The sequence below is a fragment of the Prionailurus bengalensis genome, chromosome E1 (assembly GCF_016509475.1).
Source record: "Prionailurus bengalensis isolate Pbe53 chromosome E1, Fcat_Pben_1.1_paternal_pri, whole genome shotgun sequence".
Taxonomy (NCBI): domain Eukaryota; kingdom Metazoa; phylum Chordata; class Mammalia; order Carnivora; family Felidae; genus Prionailurus; species Prionailurus bengalensis.
In genome coordinates this window covers 5,590,655-5,607,301 of record NC_057347.1, presented here as the reverse complement: position 1 = coordinate 5,607,301, position 16,647 = coordinate 5,590,655, and the positions used below count along the sequence as shown (strand labels likewise).

At 45.1% G+C, this 16,647-nt stretch overlaps 1 protein-coding gene across 1 annotated transcript in view; it reads right to left on the bottom strand.

The window, feature by feature from the left end:
- Positions 1-5,118, bottom strand: part of DNAH9 (dynein axonemal heavy chain 9) — a 332,285-nt gene extending 327,167 nt beyond the window's left edge. Inside the window, exons 1-2 of the mRNA XM_043585501.1 lie at positions 5,115-5,118; positions 3,342-3,808 (exon numbers count right to left, since the gene is read on the bottom strand). Coding sequence (XP_043441436.1) covers positions 3,342-3,808; positions 5,115-5,118 — 471 coding nt within the window. The remainder of the gene's footprint in view (positions 1-3,341; positions 3,809-5,114) is intronic.
- Positions 5,119-16,647: the final 11,529 nt, after the last annotated feature.

Here is a 16,647-nt window from a genome sequence, read left to right as displayed (position 1 = left end):
TTTTAAAAACATATAATACATTTACCTGGTGCAAAATCTGAAAGTGCAAAAGCTTCCCAGTGCGAAGCAAGCATTCTATCTACCCCTGCAGCTCAGTCACCTAGTTTCTCGGGCCTGTGGATTCCTCTGTTAGTGAATCTGTCCATCCTTCGTCCCTCTCTCCCTCCCTCCTTCCCTCCTTCCCTCCTTCCTTCCCTCCTTTCTTCCTTTCCTTCCTTCATTCCCTCCCTCCTTCCCGGCTTCCTTCCTTCCTTCCTTTCTTCCCTTCCTTCCTTCCCTCCTTTTTTCCCTCCGTCCTCCCTCCCTCCCGCTTTCCCTCCTCCTTGCTTCCTTCCCCCTTCTTTCCTCCCTCCCTCTTTCTTCTTTTTAGCAGAAATGGTAGCATACTATACTATAATTCTGCACCTTAAAAAATTATCTTAAATCGCAGCACTCTCCACACTAGCCAAGAGGGGAAAGAACTTCCCTCCACGGGTGAATGGATACACAAAAGGCGACGTATACATAAAATAGGATAGTACTCAGCCTTAAAAAGGAAGACGGTTCTGACACCTGCTACAACCATGGATGAGCCACGAGGACATTATGCTAAATGAAGTAAGCCAGTGACAAGAAGCTAAATGCTGCACGGCTCCATTCATACGAGGTACCCAGAGTGGTCAAGGTCATAGGAACAGAAAGTAGAATGGGGTGGGGGGGGATACCAGGGCCCGCGGAAAGGTGGAGCTGGGGGTTTGTTTAGCGCGTACCGACTTTCAGTCACGCAGGATGGTGGGGGTTCCCGGGGATTTGCGGCACAACAGTGTGTGTGGGGTTCGCAGGTGTCGGGCTGTACGCTTGGAAATTATTGAGAGAGTGAATTTTATCTTGAGTGGGTTTTTTCCCCCCACAATAAATATAAATTACCTTAAGGACTGTTCCATAGCAATTACTCCTTTTATTTATTTATTTATTTATTTTTCAAAGTTTATGTGTTTGTTTTGAGAGGGAGAGAGAAAGCACGAGGAGGGGAAGGGCAGAGAGAGAGAGGAGAGAGCGAGAACCCCAAGTCGGCTCTTCGCTGCTACCACAGAGCCCGACGCGGGGCTCAAACTCATGAACCGTGACATCATGACCTGAGCCCAAGTCCAACACTTAACCAACTGAGCCACCCAGGCGCCCTACCAACTCTTCCGTTTAATTATAGCTGGACCTTCCTTCATTTGCCTGGTCCCCTGTCGATAAACATTCAGTTTGTTTCCAATCTTGTTCAATGCACCAGTGAAAATTCTGGAATGTTTGAGGGCTTGGATTATTTTACAATTATGTTTGCCCGCTGGATACATTTCCTCGGGCCTGATCCTGCTCTGAGATTGACCCGCTGCCCTCCACGCGTACTAAGTGTAGCGCCACGTCTGAACCTTGGCTCAGTCTGCTCCCAGTCCCTTGAAACTTACCTTGACATCCATTTACCCTAACCTTCCTTCCTGTTCAGGAGCCAGTTCGACACCTGAGGCTAAGCGTGGCTCTCAGACCACATGCATACCTCTCTCCTCTGAACACAATGGCACTTCCTTCTGTCATCATCATTCACAAGGGGACTTGATCCAAGCTTAGATCTCTGTAGTGAGGGTGTTCAGACAATGCACAGCAGTAAAGCCATTCTGGTTGTTAAAAGACTGAAGTGCATCCTGATCTACTCAGAAACCTAGCTTCTCTGGGCTTCCCGAGGGTGACTCTGTCACCCTTGCTCCTTCCCTGCCATACCCCCTTCCCAGATCTTCCTGGTAAAACAACTAAAAGGCTAACATCTGGCCTAGCAGGGAGCCTCCAGGACCCGGCTCCAGCACTGGGGCCAACTCTAGTAAATTCTACCTCCACCCCAGGCGTACGAGTTTTCAATACAGTAAAACCTCGGTTTGCGAGCGGAGCACAATTCGTTCCAGAAACATGCTCGTAATCCAAAGCACGAGCATATCAAAGCAAATTTCCCCATAAGAAAGAGTGGGAACTCAGATGATTTGTTCCACAACCCCAAAATATTCATATAAAAATCGCAATACTGTAAATATAACGCAAAATAATAAAGAAAATACATAATACAAAGAAAAAGAAACAAATTCACCTGCACTTACCTTTGAACACCTTCATGGTTGGTGTGAAGGAGACAAGAGAGAGGAGGGTTATTGTGTAGGACGTTCACTATCCCTAACAGAATCACGGCTATCTATTGGCTCGGTGGCATCTTTTTTTTTTCATACAACTTTAACAAGGAGCCTATCCAATGACACTTGCTATTGCCTCCTTTTGAGGATGTCGGGGAATTGTGACATTGCGTTGACAATCACCCACAATCCCACAGTGAGCGAAAGAGAGAACGAGAGAGAGAGAAGAACCTTTGGCTCTTTGTGATCATGTGACAACCCACGTCGCGTACTACTTATATGGCAAGACATTGCTCGTTTATCAAGTTAAAATGTATTAGAAATGTTTGCTCGTCTTGCGGAACACTCACAGAACAAGTTACTCGCGATCCAAGGTTTTACTGTATTTGAAATAGAGGATCAATTTCATGGGTAGGATTGTGTCTCCTGTTTTTCTGGTATTCCCTATGGCCTCTATCACACAACACAGCCTCCCCAAACATACACACACAACTTACAGGGAAAATTACTCCCGTTCCAGAAAGGTCTAAATGTCCCAAGAATCTCACCTTGGGCACCCTCTCTGAAATCTGCACTGTCCCCGCTTTGCCTGTGGCCTCACACAAGTAGTCTATAATCCACGTCTCCGGACATCTTCCTCCCTGAGGTCAGGGCCGACCCCTCCCCCCTCCAAACACCTGTTGGCACCTGTTGGACATTTCTAAATGGATGCCCCAACTTCTTATCTTGGCACGTGGCTGACACTGGGTATTCACGGATGAGGTGAAATCGAAACCAAAACACCTCCCCCTTTAACTCCCCTCGTAGGTAAGCACTGTGTATATAGAGCCTTTCACTTCCGTTACCTCCCTGACCCCATAGAGATGACCCCTTGGTCACCACTGTTTGTCTTTCCCTGTGTCAGTTTACAGAGGGATTAAGAAATGGTCAGGACCCACCAGGCCCTCCTGACCCCAGCCTCCCCTCGGCGTGGGCTTGGTCCCAGACCGGGACTGGAGGAAATCGGAGCCCATTCAGCTTCTCACTCTGACCTGGCCCCTTCCCCAGGTGGCCCCAGCTCGCCCCCAGGTCGCACGTGGGCTCTGGGCTTGGGGCCCCTCCCCTCTGGCCACGCCCCCTTCCCCGCCCTCCGGCTCCGCCTCCCCTCCCCTCCCCCTCCCAGTGGCTGCCGGCGCCCCGCAACCTGCCCACCCTCACCTGAGAGAACAGGGCGGCCAGATGCTCCAGAGGGGCGGCGGGCACGTCCCCGCACAGCACGGCGCCGCGGAGGCTGCGGGGCCCCGGCGGCTCCGGCCCGGTGCGCAGGAAGAAAAGCCCCTTGGCGCGAGGCGGGCCGGCCTCGGGCCCCGCGTCCAGCCCGGGTCGCAGCGCCAGGCCCCCCGGCCCGGGCCGCACCACCAGCAGCGGCTGCGGGCTCCCCTCATCCTCGCGGCCCAGGAAGGCGTGCAGCAGCCGCTCCGCCTCGGCCGTGCCCGCGCAGCGCTCCCAGGCGCCGGCGGCCGGCCGCAGGCTCCGGGCCACGTAGGCCCCCAGGAGTCGCAGGCGCGGGTCGGCGCCGGGCTCCGGGTCCGCTTCCTCCGCTCCCGGCATCGCGCGCTCCTGCAGGCTCCAGCGGTTTCCCGGGCGACGCGGACGCGGCCGGGGCTCCCGCCTCCGCTGCCCTCCTATTGGGCCGGAGACTGCTGACCACGCCCCCTTCCAGGCTAGAGAGGTAGGCGAGGGACGCGGACGGCAAGGGGCGGGCTCGCGTCGCTGTTGCTAGGAAACCAGCCGCCGCTCCCGGTTAGTGCCTGCTCTCTCGGATTGCAGGTGCTCAGGGGTGACCGTCCAGAGCCCCGGTTTATTGACGGGGTGCGTGGAGGGGGAGGGCAAGGATACAAATGCTGTTAAGGGTCTTGCTGGCTAAGGTCAGATTAAATTCTTTAGAGGACTCCAGACACTGAAAATATGCTGGTTCTCCCGTCTACTCCCCAGATGTGTAATTCAAACTTGAAAAAAACGATGTCAAATCCTAAAATAGATGTAAGCGAACTCCGTGAATTTTTAAAATTTCTTTTCCGTGATAACTTACATACTTTAGAACGGTGTTTATGTGGCCACTGAGCATTCGAAAGGTGCTGGTGCGACTGAGGAACTGAATTTTTAATTTAATTTAATATTAAACAATAATGAAATAATAATTTTAGATCAGCTTCAGAATTTCAATGTCAATTTATTTTTTAAAAAGATTTTTTTTTAGGGTCCTGCTCTGTTCATGCCTTAAGTGTGTGCTTAATCTGACAAATGGGGACTCAAACTCTGAGATGGCCCCAGTCAGTTCTTCTGAAGTGCAGAAAGGCGCTTTTAAATATGCAGGATTATGTGGATCTTGTGTTCCAAAAGGGATACCGTGAAGCAGCTTTACTGACCTCAGAAATTAGCGTTTGTCACCTGCTGACTCCCTCTTCATTATGGAGATATAAATAGCTTGGCTCTTTGCATGCTTGTAAGGGGTGTAGGGACAAGGCAAGGGACAGCCTGCAAGCGTGAAGCCTGCAGGTCTGAAATGAGCCCCCCCACCCCATCTCCCCGCCCTACCACCCTGATTTTTGTCATCAACCAGAGACTGCACAATCTCTGGTAAAAAAGAATGTTCATAATGGCTTCAAAGAAACATTAACAGAATAAGCACTTATCAAAGGCAACTCAGCTAACAAGAACCCCTCAGGAAAAGTTGGTAGCTAAAAGGTAAAATGATTGATTTCATAATAACTGGGGCACAGGAGGCGCTAGGATGAAAAATGTTCACAACAGAAAATGAATCTTTATGTGTGTAAAGAGTGTTTTATCATTGCCGGATTAAACAGTAGGCAGACCAACTGTGAGGAAAGGGGCAAAGCAGGGGCCCTAAAATGATTTTAAGATGAATTTGGTGATTGACATTGCAAAAGAAAGCATCAGGGGAAAATGGAAGTGTTGGGGGCTTCTTACCCATAGCATTGTTTTTTAGAGTTTTTATTTTGCACAGAGGAAGGCATGATTATTGTTTTAATGCTTAGGGCCTCCAAATGTGTAAATCCCGGTCATGTTTTATAGAGAGAGGGACTTCAGGGCCATTAGCTTCCTGTAAACCCTTCAAATAAAGTTTCTACCACCCCAGTCGTGGCCTATGTTGACCTCTATCCTCATTGTCCCTTTGCCCCAATATACATAAAAATAGAAACCCAGAAGCCTGTGAAGGTGATCTGAAGATATCTGACAGTAAAGTCTCCTGCACACTGTCAACCCAGGCTTTTTTCCTTTAAAAACACACCTTCATCTTCATTTTAGAAGGAGATCGGCTGGGGGTGGGTGGGGGTGGGACATTAAATGGGATTTATTAAACGCAACTGACATCAAGTTTATACTGTATAATTATAGTAAGGGAAATACAATAACAAACGTGTTAGCAATCTGTTACCGTGTAACGAATTACATGAAAAGTTAGCAGCTTCATAACATTATCTAACATAATTTATGCTGGCTCAGGAATTGGGGCAGCTTATCTGGGCAGTTCCGGCTCAGGATCTCTCATCATGTTTTAGACAAGATGTCTTCAGGGGCCACATCATCTAGAGGCTTGACTGGGTCTGGGGGAGCCTCTTCAAGGTATCTTGCTCCCATGGCTGGTGAGTCAATGCTGGAGGCTTCGGTTTCTCCGCACGTGGAGCTCTCCACTGGGTGTTTGATAACACTATGGCTGTCTTCCCCTAGACCAAGTGATCTAAGAGAGAGCAAGACAGAAGCCACACAGTCTCTCACGACCTAGCCTTGGAAGCCACACACTGCCATTTCTGCAATAGCCCTGTTAGTTACAAAGATTCACCCCATTCTCGGTGGAAGGGAAATATTCCAGGATGTGAATACCTTGGGGCAAGACTCACCGGGTGTTACCTAAGAGGCTGGCTACTCCAAAAAGTGTTCAGAAAGATACTGAATTTGTGTAATTATTCAGAGGAAATGATTTCCATTTTTTATGTTGGAAACGTGACTTTGCTTCTCTGAGCATAATGTTTTTTATATCAGATTTTTTGCTTTGCGCAACTCTTGTTCAATGCTTTTTAGTAATGATCTCTTTAAATTCTGGGCAGTCATCATGGGCAAGAAAATGTGTTCACACAAGCAAGTAATGCAAAATGTAAAGCCTTTAGACTCATTCAAAAGTGAAGAGTTGACATTATATTTCCAGGATCTGACAGTTCTTTTCTTCACTGACAAACATTATGTTGAAATTTCTCATGATGCTGCTAATGGATATTGAATCTGAATCAACCTTTTCCTATCAAATATTTAAAATAATGATAACGTCTTAATTCAAAGAGCATGCATGCGTTGTTACAATAGTTTCCTTCCAGCTGTCTTAGATGCCACTGAATAAAGACATTGAACGCAAATGGGGAGGTGCTTTGGGTGCTTGTGCCAAAGGAGAATCCAGGCTACCTGGGACTCCATCCAGGAGGCACGTATGAGAATATTAATTGTTCGTAAGAGCATAATCATGGGAAATAGACTGAGTGTTTACCAATGACGGAATGAGTAGACAAATTGTAGTGTATGTCATTCATAAAATAAAATACTATCCGGCAGTGAACAGGAGGGGACAACACGGGCAAATCTCAAAAGTGTAGTGCTAAACGAAAAAGGGGAAGTTGCACATAAATGCATTTAGTATAATATTTATTACTAGTTTTAAGCCAAACCAAATCAACACTATTTTTGTAGACAGGCAGACATATGAAGAAATCTAGAGAAAAGTCAGAGAACGATTATCACAAAATTCAGATTTTGATCACGTCTCAGAGGTGGAGGCAAAAAGAGGCATGGAATGGGGAAGGACACACAGGGGTCTTTCACATCCCTGGTAATGGTTTGTTTGTTTATTTGTTTATTCATATTTTAGAGACAGAGAGATGGGGGGGGCGGGGGGAGAGGGGCAGAGGGAGAAAGAAAGAAAATCCCAAGCAGGTTCCATGCTCAGTGTGGAGCCCAACGCAGGGCTCAATTCCACAACCCTGGGATCATGACCTGGGTCAAAACCAAGAGTCCAACACTCAACCAACTGAGTCACACGGGTGCCCCTAGTAATGGTTTATTCTTAACCTTGCTTATGGGTGTTCATTTTACCACTCACTCTTCTTAACCCACACGTGTGTATTATATACTCTCTTGTGTACATATGAAATACTTCACAATTAAAGAAATTTCATGGGGCGCCTGGGTGGCTCACTTGGTTAAGCTTCCGACTTCGGCTCAGGTCATGATCTCACAATTCGTGAGTTCTAGCCCTGCGCTGGGTTCTGTGCTGGCAGCTCAGAGCCTGGAGCCTGCTTCGGATTCTGTGTCTCTCTTTCTCTCTGCCCCTCCCCTGCTCGTGCTCTGTGTCTTTCTCTCTCAAAAATGAATAAACATTAAAAATTTTTTTTTTTAATTTTAAAAAGGGATGTGCCATTTCTTGAACTCTGAATGTTGTGAGGCAATTCATTTCAGTTACTGGGAATAAATGTATTGTTATTCACTTAAATGCTACTAATACCCCCTTAGACCTATAGAAATTGCTTTTTGACACTGAACGTGGAAGAGAAGTCTGAAGCTCGCCTGATTTTTATTCCTTTGTAGGTAACATTTTGAAACTACAGGATTGTTGAAGGCAGGTTTTTTTCCCCGCTTTTCATTCCGGTGAGACAAAAAAAAAAAAAAATGTTTTAGGATATAGCTAAAGTCCCATTGAATTGATTTTTGCCTGAAATTATGAGGGCATGTTTGGTTCTTATAATGATGGGTTTCTACACAGCAAGAGAGATCGTTCTATAGAATCTTTGATTATTACCTATTTTCTACTTGCACTTTCTGATCTGGTTTTCTGGTAACGTAAACTGATCGAGTGTGCCTAAAATTACAAGTAAGGGATACATTTTGAAATACTAATTGAGGTGTTTTTTTTTTGGCTTTTTTTTTTTTTTTTATCCCTATGTGTTTTGATATTGTCCTGTGGCTCTCTACTTAGTGAGTTGGTGACATTTAATGCCTCAGGGGAGTATGGATATAGCTTCAAAGGGTCTATTGAATTTCGGAATGGTTTTCAAACACAATGGTCACGAAAGCCATTCTGTTTCTTTTCTTTTATTGTAAGAGCTAAGCACTTAAGAGGGAGAAAGGGTTTAGGTTGCACTGCTAGTTTGTTTTCATTGCAGGAGCGTGGCTTTGAGGACACAAGGCACAGCCTGGAGACTGAGAGGTCAGGATGTGTATACTAACCTGTAGGTGGAGAAGCACATTTCCTAAAAGGAGCAATAAGCTGGGAAGGAGTGCTGCAGAAAGCCAAGTAGAGGACCGCTTAGACACGCGGTACAACTATTGACCCTTTCAAGAGAGTCCGAGGACAACATGACAGCTACTCCAGGAATACTTGGGTATTTCTTGGGAATACCCAATACTAGGGAAGGGGATGCTTGAGCCCGGCTGCCCAGGGAAGCACTTGGTGTCACAGTGGCAATGAATGAGAGCAGGGTCTAAGGAGAGTAAACAGAAAGCAGCCTTTCAATACTGCCTTGACTTACGTTCAGGGACAGGGGCTGACATTTCCCAAGATCTTTGTAGGATGGTTAGGAGAAGGAGGGCAGAAATGCTCGGAGAGTCAGCTTGGGTTCAGGCTGAGAAGGACTGTGAGAAGGACACAGTCTGGGTACCTGTATCACCTAGAGGCTTGGTGGACAAGAGGGCATGGTTACAAGGACTGACTCTACAAGATGGAGTATATCTCAATGAGGACATAGGACAGATGTAGACCCTCCCCTGATGGCCAAAAGATATATAAGCTCCCCAGGAACTTACAACCCCCCAGAGAAGAGAGTAAAAGGAAAGAATCCTGAAATATAGACATCAGGTGATTGGATTACCTTGAACTGGCAAGACTGTGTTTTCTACCGCTGACTGGGTAGAGGGGTGGATCAGTCTGGGCTTGGTCAAAGCCACTCCAAGTATTATATAAATAAGGAGTTTCATATAGAAATCAGACCTTACATGAGCATGGGAAGAGCAGGGAAGTGAAGCGGGGAGGTCTGAAGATTGTAGCTGGAGGTTCAGAGAAAGAGTCATAATTTCGTGACATTGGAGGATGTACCTTTATTCCATTTAAATATTATTTTCCTGCTTTCTAGTACATACTTCCCAGAATCCAATCCCATTCGGGGCCATATTTTAAATGAGAGTTTCTGTTTCTGGTGGTAGAAAGATGATAACAATAGAGAGTCTAGGGTAAAATTAAGCGGGAGACTACGAGGGCGGTAAAATATTATTGGTCACTTCACGTGGTTAACATCGTAAGTCAGTCAACTATGGTCTGTGGACCGAATCCAACCCTACTTTATTTGCCTAGTTTTGCAAATAAAATCCAGGTGGAACACAGCCAGGCCTATTTGTTTATGCATATATTCATTTATTAATTTTTTTTATGAATCGTGAAGAGCCTACGGCTTTTTTCCACACTACAAGGGCGGAGTTGAATTGTTGCAAGTCTACAGAGACAGGATGGCCCTAAAACCTAAAATATTTGCCTCTGTAGAGGAACAAGTTGGCCAGCCTCAAGTTTAGATTAGAAACTATGAAGTCTTTTGGTTGGTAAGAACTCAATGGAGGAGGCAAAAAAGTAGTCTTAGTCTCATGAAGTCAAGTTCAGAAGGGGTTTGGTGGTTTCCATATGCTTTAGAGTCAAAGGTCAACCTTTGCAGGTTGTGGAATCAGGTGACCCTTCAGTCACAGCTGTGAAAGTGAGGAACATTCTTTTTCTGTGTTTTCTTAGTTATTCTAGTGAGAAGTTGGGAGAGGTTACAGGAAGTGTCCCTAGCTGGATATGACTTTTTTAAATGTTTATTTATTTTGAGAGAGAGAAAGAGACAGAGTGCCAGTGGGGGAGGGGCAGAGAGAGAGGGAGACACAGAATCCGAAGCAGGCTCCAGGCTCTGAGCTGTCAGCACAGAGCCCACTGTGGGGCTTGAACCCACGAACCGTGAGATCATGACCTGGGCTGAAGTTGGAGGCTTAACCGACAGAGCCACCCAGGCGCCCCAGGATATCATTTTAAACAACAAATCCATAATGTGCTTTCTCATTAATGGTTCTTAAGGGTACCGACTGACTGCCTTCTTTTTTCCCCATGACCCAACCTGTTCCTGTGGGCTGTGAAAGTAGGTCTCACACTTCTGAGAGCAGGAAGGCATTCGCCCATCATTTATTCTCTTTGCCTTGGGGATGCAGTGATGGATGGGATATCGTCTTGCCTTCAGAGAAGGGAGCCACTTAGTGACAATCCCAAAGAGGAATGCTAGGAGCTGTCTACACTGAGTCTAGTCAATTTCCACACCACACTCTCCCTGTTATTCAAAAGTCAGCAGAAAGGTGGTTTGACGGACATTGGCTTCTTTCGTGTTTTTACCCTTGGATAAATGGATATTTACCCTTGTCCTAATAACCATTTGCCACTTTTCCTTTGGGAAAATACCTCTACTCCCTGCCTCCAATCCAGGCACTTCTGATAGGGCTCAGTCCCCAGCTCTGACTGAAATGTATGACTGAGCTAACTGGACCATTCCTGTCCCCACACCCCCCATTAGCCATCAGTGTGGCAGAGGGCGTGTGATCCCATCAGAACAGTAGAATCAGACCCAAGGCTTTGGTTTCACTCTTGGGTTAAGTGAGCGCTTTTTGTTTCATCTTGGACTTGAACTTAGAGGGATTTAATGTTTTTTAAACATTAAAAAATTTTTTTTAAAAACCTGAAAGGCAACCAACGGAATGGGAAAAGATATTTGCAAATGACATATCGGACAAAGGGCTAATATGCAAAATCTATAAAGAACTCACCAAACTCCACACCCGAAAAACAAATAATCCAGTGAGGAAATGGGCAGAAGACATGAACAGACAATTTTCTGAAGAAGACATCCAGATGGCCAACAGGCACATGAAAAGATGCTCAACGTCACTCTTCATCAGAGAAATACAAATCAAAACCACACTCAGATATCACCTCACGCCGGTCAGAGTGACCAAAATGAACAAATCAGGAGACTATAGACGCTGGCGAGGATGTGGAGAAACGGGAACCCTCTTGCACCGTTGGTGGGAATGCAAACTGGTGCAGCCGCTCTGGAAAACAGTGTGGAGTTTCCTCAAAAAATTAAAAATAGATCTACCCTATGACCCAGCAATAGCACTGCTAGGAATTTACCCACGGGATAGAGGATGCTGACGCATAGGGGCACTTTTACCCCAATGTTTATAGCAGCACTTTCAACAATAGCCAAATTATGGAAAGAGCCTAAATGTCCATCAATTGATGAATGGATGGTTTATATACACAATGGAATATTACATGGCAATGAGAAAGAATGAAATCTGGCCTTTTGTAGCAACGTGGATGGAACTGGAGAGTGTTATGCTAAGTGAAATAAGTCATACAGAGAAAGTCAGATACCATATGTTTTTACTCATATGTGGATCCTGAGAAACTTGAAGACCGTGAGGGAGGAGAAGGGGTGGAAAACGTTACAGAGAGGGAAGGAGGCAAACCATAAGAGACTCTTAAATACTGAGAACAAACTGAGGGTTGATGGGGGGCGGGGGAGAGGGGAAAGTGGGTGATGGGCATTGAGAGAGCACTTGTTGGGATGAGCACTGGGTGTTGTATGGAAACCAATTGGACAATAAATTATTTTTAAAAAGAAAATACAGCTTTATCTCATAAATATGTGTTATTATTAACACATCACAGGTTTGTTGTTTATTAAATAATTTAATAGATACATTTTTAAAAGGTCCCTGTTTAAATTTCTAATATAATAAATGTATATAGATATGTCCCATCCACGCAAAAGCTCTCTGGGGTCTTCAATAATTTTTAAAAGTGTAAAGAGATCCTGAGACTAAAGGCTTGTGAACTTCTCTTGAAAGATGTTGGGTCTCAAGATATGGGTGTATCAGCTTTAAAACTTATAGCTGGGGCTCCTGGGTGGCTCAGTTGGTTCAATGTCTGACTTCAGCTCAGGTCATGATTTCACCTCTCGTGAGTTCGAGCCCCGCGTCGGGCTCTGTGCTGACAGCTCACAGCCTAGAGCCTTCTTCGGACTCTGTGTCTCTTAGCTCTCTGCCCTTCCCCTGCTCATACTCTGTCTCTGTCAATCTCTCTCTCTCTCTCTCTCAAAAATAAAATAAAACATTTAAAAAAATTTTTTTAAACTTATAACCATAACTCAGAGATGTTGGATCTCAAGATGTGGGTGTACCAGATTTAAAATTTATTAGCCAGACCTTAGATATGCAGTGAGGATTCTGTTGCCTGTGTCCACCTTCCTCCTTCTCCAGTCTGTATTAACCCACCCCATGGTGGTGATCGCAGTTGGGGCTTTCTCAGAGAGAGATAGATATAGATATAGATATAGATATAGATATAGATATAGATATAGATATAGATATAGATATAGATATAGATATAGATATATAGATATATAGATATAGATATAGATATGTAGGAGCAGAGGGAAGGAGAGACAGAATCCTAAGAAGGCTCCACGCCATCAGCCGAGAACCCAATGTGGGCCTCGAACCCATGAACCATGAGATCATGACCTGATCCACAGAGAGTGGGATTGAAAAAATAACCCTTTCATGTGGGAGGGAGATTTGGGTGGGAGTTGTTTATCACGCTAGCATAATCCAGCCTAACCTGCCTGATTCAATGACTCTGTGTCATAATTACCAAGAAGATTGAGATTCTCCAGGAAAAGCTCCCTTAGCAGGTTCCTTCTCCTTATCTCACCACGGCCGCCATCTTGACCCCCCCCCCCCCAAACCTTCAGAAGAAGTCAAGAGTTTCCTCCTCCTGTGCTCCTCCTATGCCGAAGGGGATGAATCTTGTTCTGTGACCATGTCTTGACCCGATTCTCCTTTCTCTTCATATTTTTACACCCTCAAGTTTGTGCAGTCTGTAAAGATTCTCATTCAACCCTATAATGCCTTCCAATAGTCACATATTTTCCCTTCTACTAACCTTTCCTATGGATTATACACCCTGCCTCAAGTTTTCTCATCGTTTCCTAAATACCTAATCCTCTGTGAACCCGTTTTTGTTTTAACCTCTTCACCGAAGCTGGTTGCCTAAAATTGTTTGTTTTCACAGACCAAGGCTACTCTGAGCCCTCGAATTCCAAGTTTTTCCTCTAAACATAGAGTTATAGGATTTCAAAATGGGGGGGGGGGCAGGCAGAATGATGTGCTTCTCTAACATGCATAGAATCACCTAGGGATCTTGCTAAAAGGCAAATTCTGGGGCCCCGTCCCCAGAGATTCTGATTCAGTTAGGTCTAGGGTGGGAATCAATAATCTGCAGTACAGCGAGCTCCCAGCGGGTACCGACACTGCCGCTGGATTAGCCGACAGCTGGATTAGCCAACAGCTTTTCATCTTCTCCAAGTCTGAAAGCTGATGTAGGGACGGTTGTCCCTTAAATAGCAGAGGAGATCCTCTCCTCTTTGGTTGCTGCGATGAACCAGTGGATGCAGCTCTTATAAATGATCCAAGAAGGAATCCCTAAGGTACACAGAGTTGGGAATGAGGGCAGTGGTCCTCGTCTTCTACCCTCGACACCTATCTCCAGAGCTCAGACTTGGGGTTGGGAATGAGGCTGGAGACAAAACAACTTCTTGCCTCTTTGCGGGGAGATTCCTGGTCCTGAAACACACTTTTGAGCTCTGTTTCTATGGGCAAACACATCAGAAGAATGCACCGTTGAGAACTTTCTGTGACAATGCGTTCTTCGGGATTTTTCTTTTCTTTTCTTTTCTTTTCTTTTCTTTTCTTTTCTTTTAAAGAAGCAAGTTTTGATTTGGGGAAGTCACAAAAAGTTAAGTTAAAGGGAAGGGACCTTATACTTCCTCTAGCTTAATACCTTTCCTTTCTAGCTATCTTGTTGACACAGGGTAGATATGCCAGTGACCAGAAAGATGCTATCTGGTATGCAGTGGCTCCGGCCAAGGATCTGCATTCCTGCCATCACCCCACCCTTATGCCAGGACTAGTGCCTGCTGAGCTCACCGACCCCCTGCAAAACCTTGACCAAGTTACAAAAGCAGATACTAAAACTGCTGAGAATGCTTTTAGGGATTCAGAGTGGCATGGCCCACTTATTCTGTTCTAGAAGAGAACGTTGAGATTTGACGGGCAGAAATAAGTCAAGGCCACACAGCAAAATGCTGGCATAGCCAGGACAATGAGCAAGGTTTCCTGACTCCCAGTCCAGTGCTCTCAGACTATGTCCTATTTCTCATGGGATGGACAGGACCGAGGAAGACAGCAGGGTGGGCTATTGCCAAGTTCATTTAGGACCTAGAGGTCCTGATAGAAGCTGAGTGTTGTTTTGTAATAATTCAGTGATCACGTCTTTCAGATATGGCAAGGACCTCTGAGTCTAATATCCCCAATTAGGATGAGGGCCCCAAGGCCCAGATGCATCCTTGGCACACAAGTTACCGATCCCTCCTTCTGGAGCTTTCAAGGCACTCATTCCTAACCTCTGCTCTTTGATTTGTCAACTCCTGACACACTGGAGCCCAGTGAGTGTCCTTCATTTTCTTGATAGAATCTTGAAGGAAAATCCTTCTTACTCCTTCCTAAGGGTCCCGAGCTTCCCTCTCATGCTCAGTCAGGGAGGAGAAGGATCAGTGTCTAAAGTGACATCGGAGGTGAAAAGCTGTGGGAGGCTCCTGGCATTCCTGTGCTCCCAACGTGAGTCTCCCTTGGCTTGGCTTATTGACGACAGCAGAGCATGACCTCATTTATTCAAAATTAGTGACAACCGGGATGGGCTAAGTTGAGGTTTACCTTGGAGAATCAAAGAGAAAATGTCGAATAAATTATTCAAGTTAATGATATTTTATCTATTTATTTCTAATTTGTGTTTATTTGAAGAGAGAGAGAATCCCAAGCAGACTCCGCACTGAGTGTTGAGCCCAACATGGGGCTTGATCCCACAAACCACGAGATCATGACCTGAGCCAAAATCGAGTCTGACGCTCAACCCATCGAGCCACGCAGACGCCCCCTAGTGTTAATGATATTTAAGGAGGGCTATTTAACCTATTTAAGGGAAGATTCTTTTAAAATATTTTCCATATACCATTTAAAGCATATCTAGGGCTCTCTGACCCATACCTCTTGACAATTTTTAAATTAATTAAACATTAGTCTTACCTGTTCAATAATAAAAAAAAACTCTCCTGAGATTTTTCTATTAGGGAACACGTTTTCGGTCTAATTTAGTCATTATACATGTGTGTAAGTGTTGTTATTATACTTCTCTAAAAACATTCTGCAATTAAGAATTTTGTTTTCCCTTAGGTTTCCTTTCAATAATGAATATAGATTAGTGAAGCTTTTCTATACGTGTGTGCATGCATTTGCTATGGTCATCATAGAGACATTGTGACTTAGGAGCAATGCATTGTAGTAATAGTTGTTATAGTGAGCAAAATACATTTCAGAATATGTGTGGTTATGTGTTATTAAATATTAGAATAGTAAACAGGTTTGTAACTCCGTTTTAGGTGAGGAATGCCATTGGCAGGAGATACTAAAGGGAATTTTTTAAATAGTATAGCTATTGATATTTCTTTTTTTAAGATTTATTTATTTTTGAGAGGGAGAGAGAGTGAGCAAGCAGGGGAGGGGCAGAGAGAGAGGGAGACACAGAATCGGAAGCAGGCTCCAGGCTCCGAGCTGCCAGCACAGGGCCCAATGTGGGGCTCGAACTCACGGACCGTGAGATCATGACCCGAGCAGAAGTCAGAGGCTTAACTGACTGAGCCACCCAGGTGCCCTTAAAGAGATTTTTAAATATAAGCTCAAAACACCCAATGAGAAGAGTTTTAATTGCGAAGGAGTCAGGCAGTTGGTAAGAGAGTATAATTCACTGTAGACTCTAGGAAGCATGGCGTTGCCGAAGTTGGCCAAAGACCATGTCCTGTTTGGCACGACTTTGTTTGCTGAACCTGAGCCCACCAGTATCTAGGTTATGGTGAAAAACTCAGACACACAGAACAACAGATGACCTTAGCAGCAGCAGTGAATATGTGCCAAAGAAAATAATATTAAAAACCGGGTCCGGAGAAAGAGGGTCTTGAGCAAGACTCCAAATCGAAATCAATTTTCATGGCGCCTCTCGATTGTCTGGTTTGGTTGGCATGGATATTAAACCACGGATACTCTAAACACCTATGCTACCTACAAGAACTCACGGTAAAAGCAAACTAGGACCTCATGGCTAAAAACAATAGCACCAGAGTCGATGCACGTGGCTACAAAGTGATCGCTTCTAATTCTGCTTTGAATTAGCCTACCTTGTCCGCTGACATCGTCCTAAGCCTCCCTCCCTGCATTCCTTTGGTTCGCTGTCTTTAAAAGCATTTTTAAGGCCAAATTTGAACATCATACAATC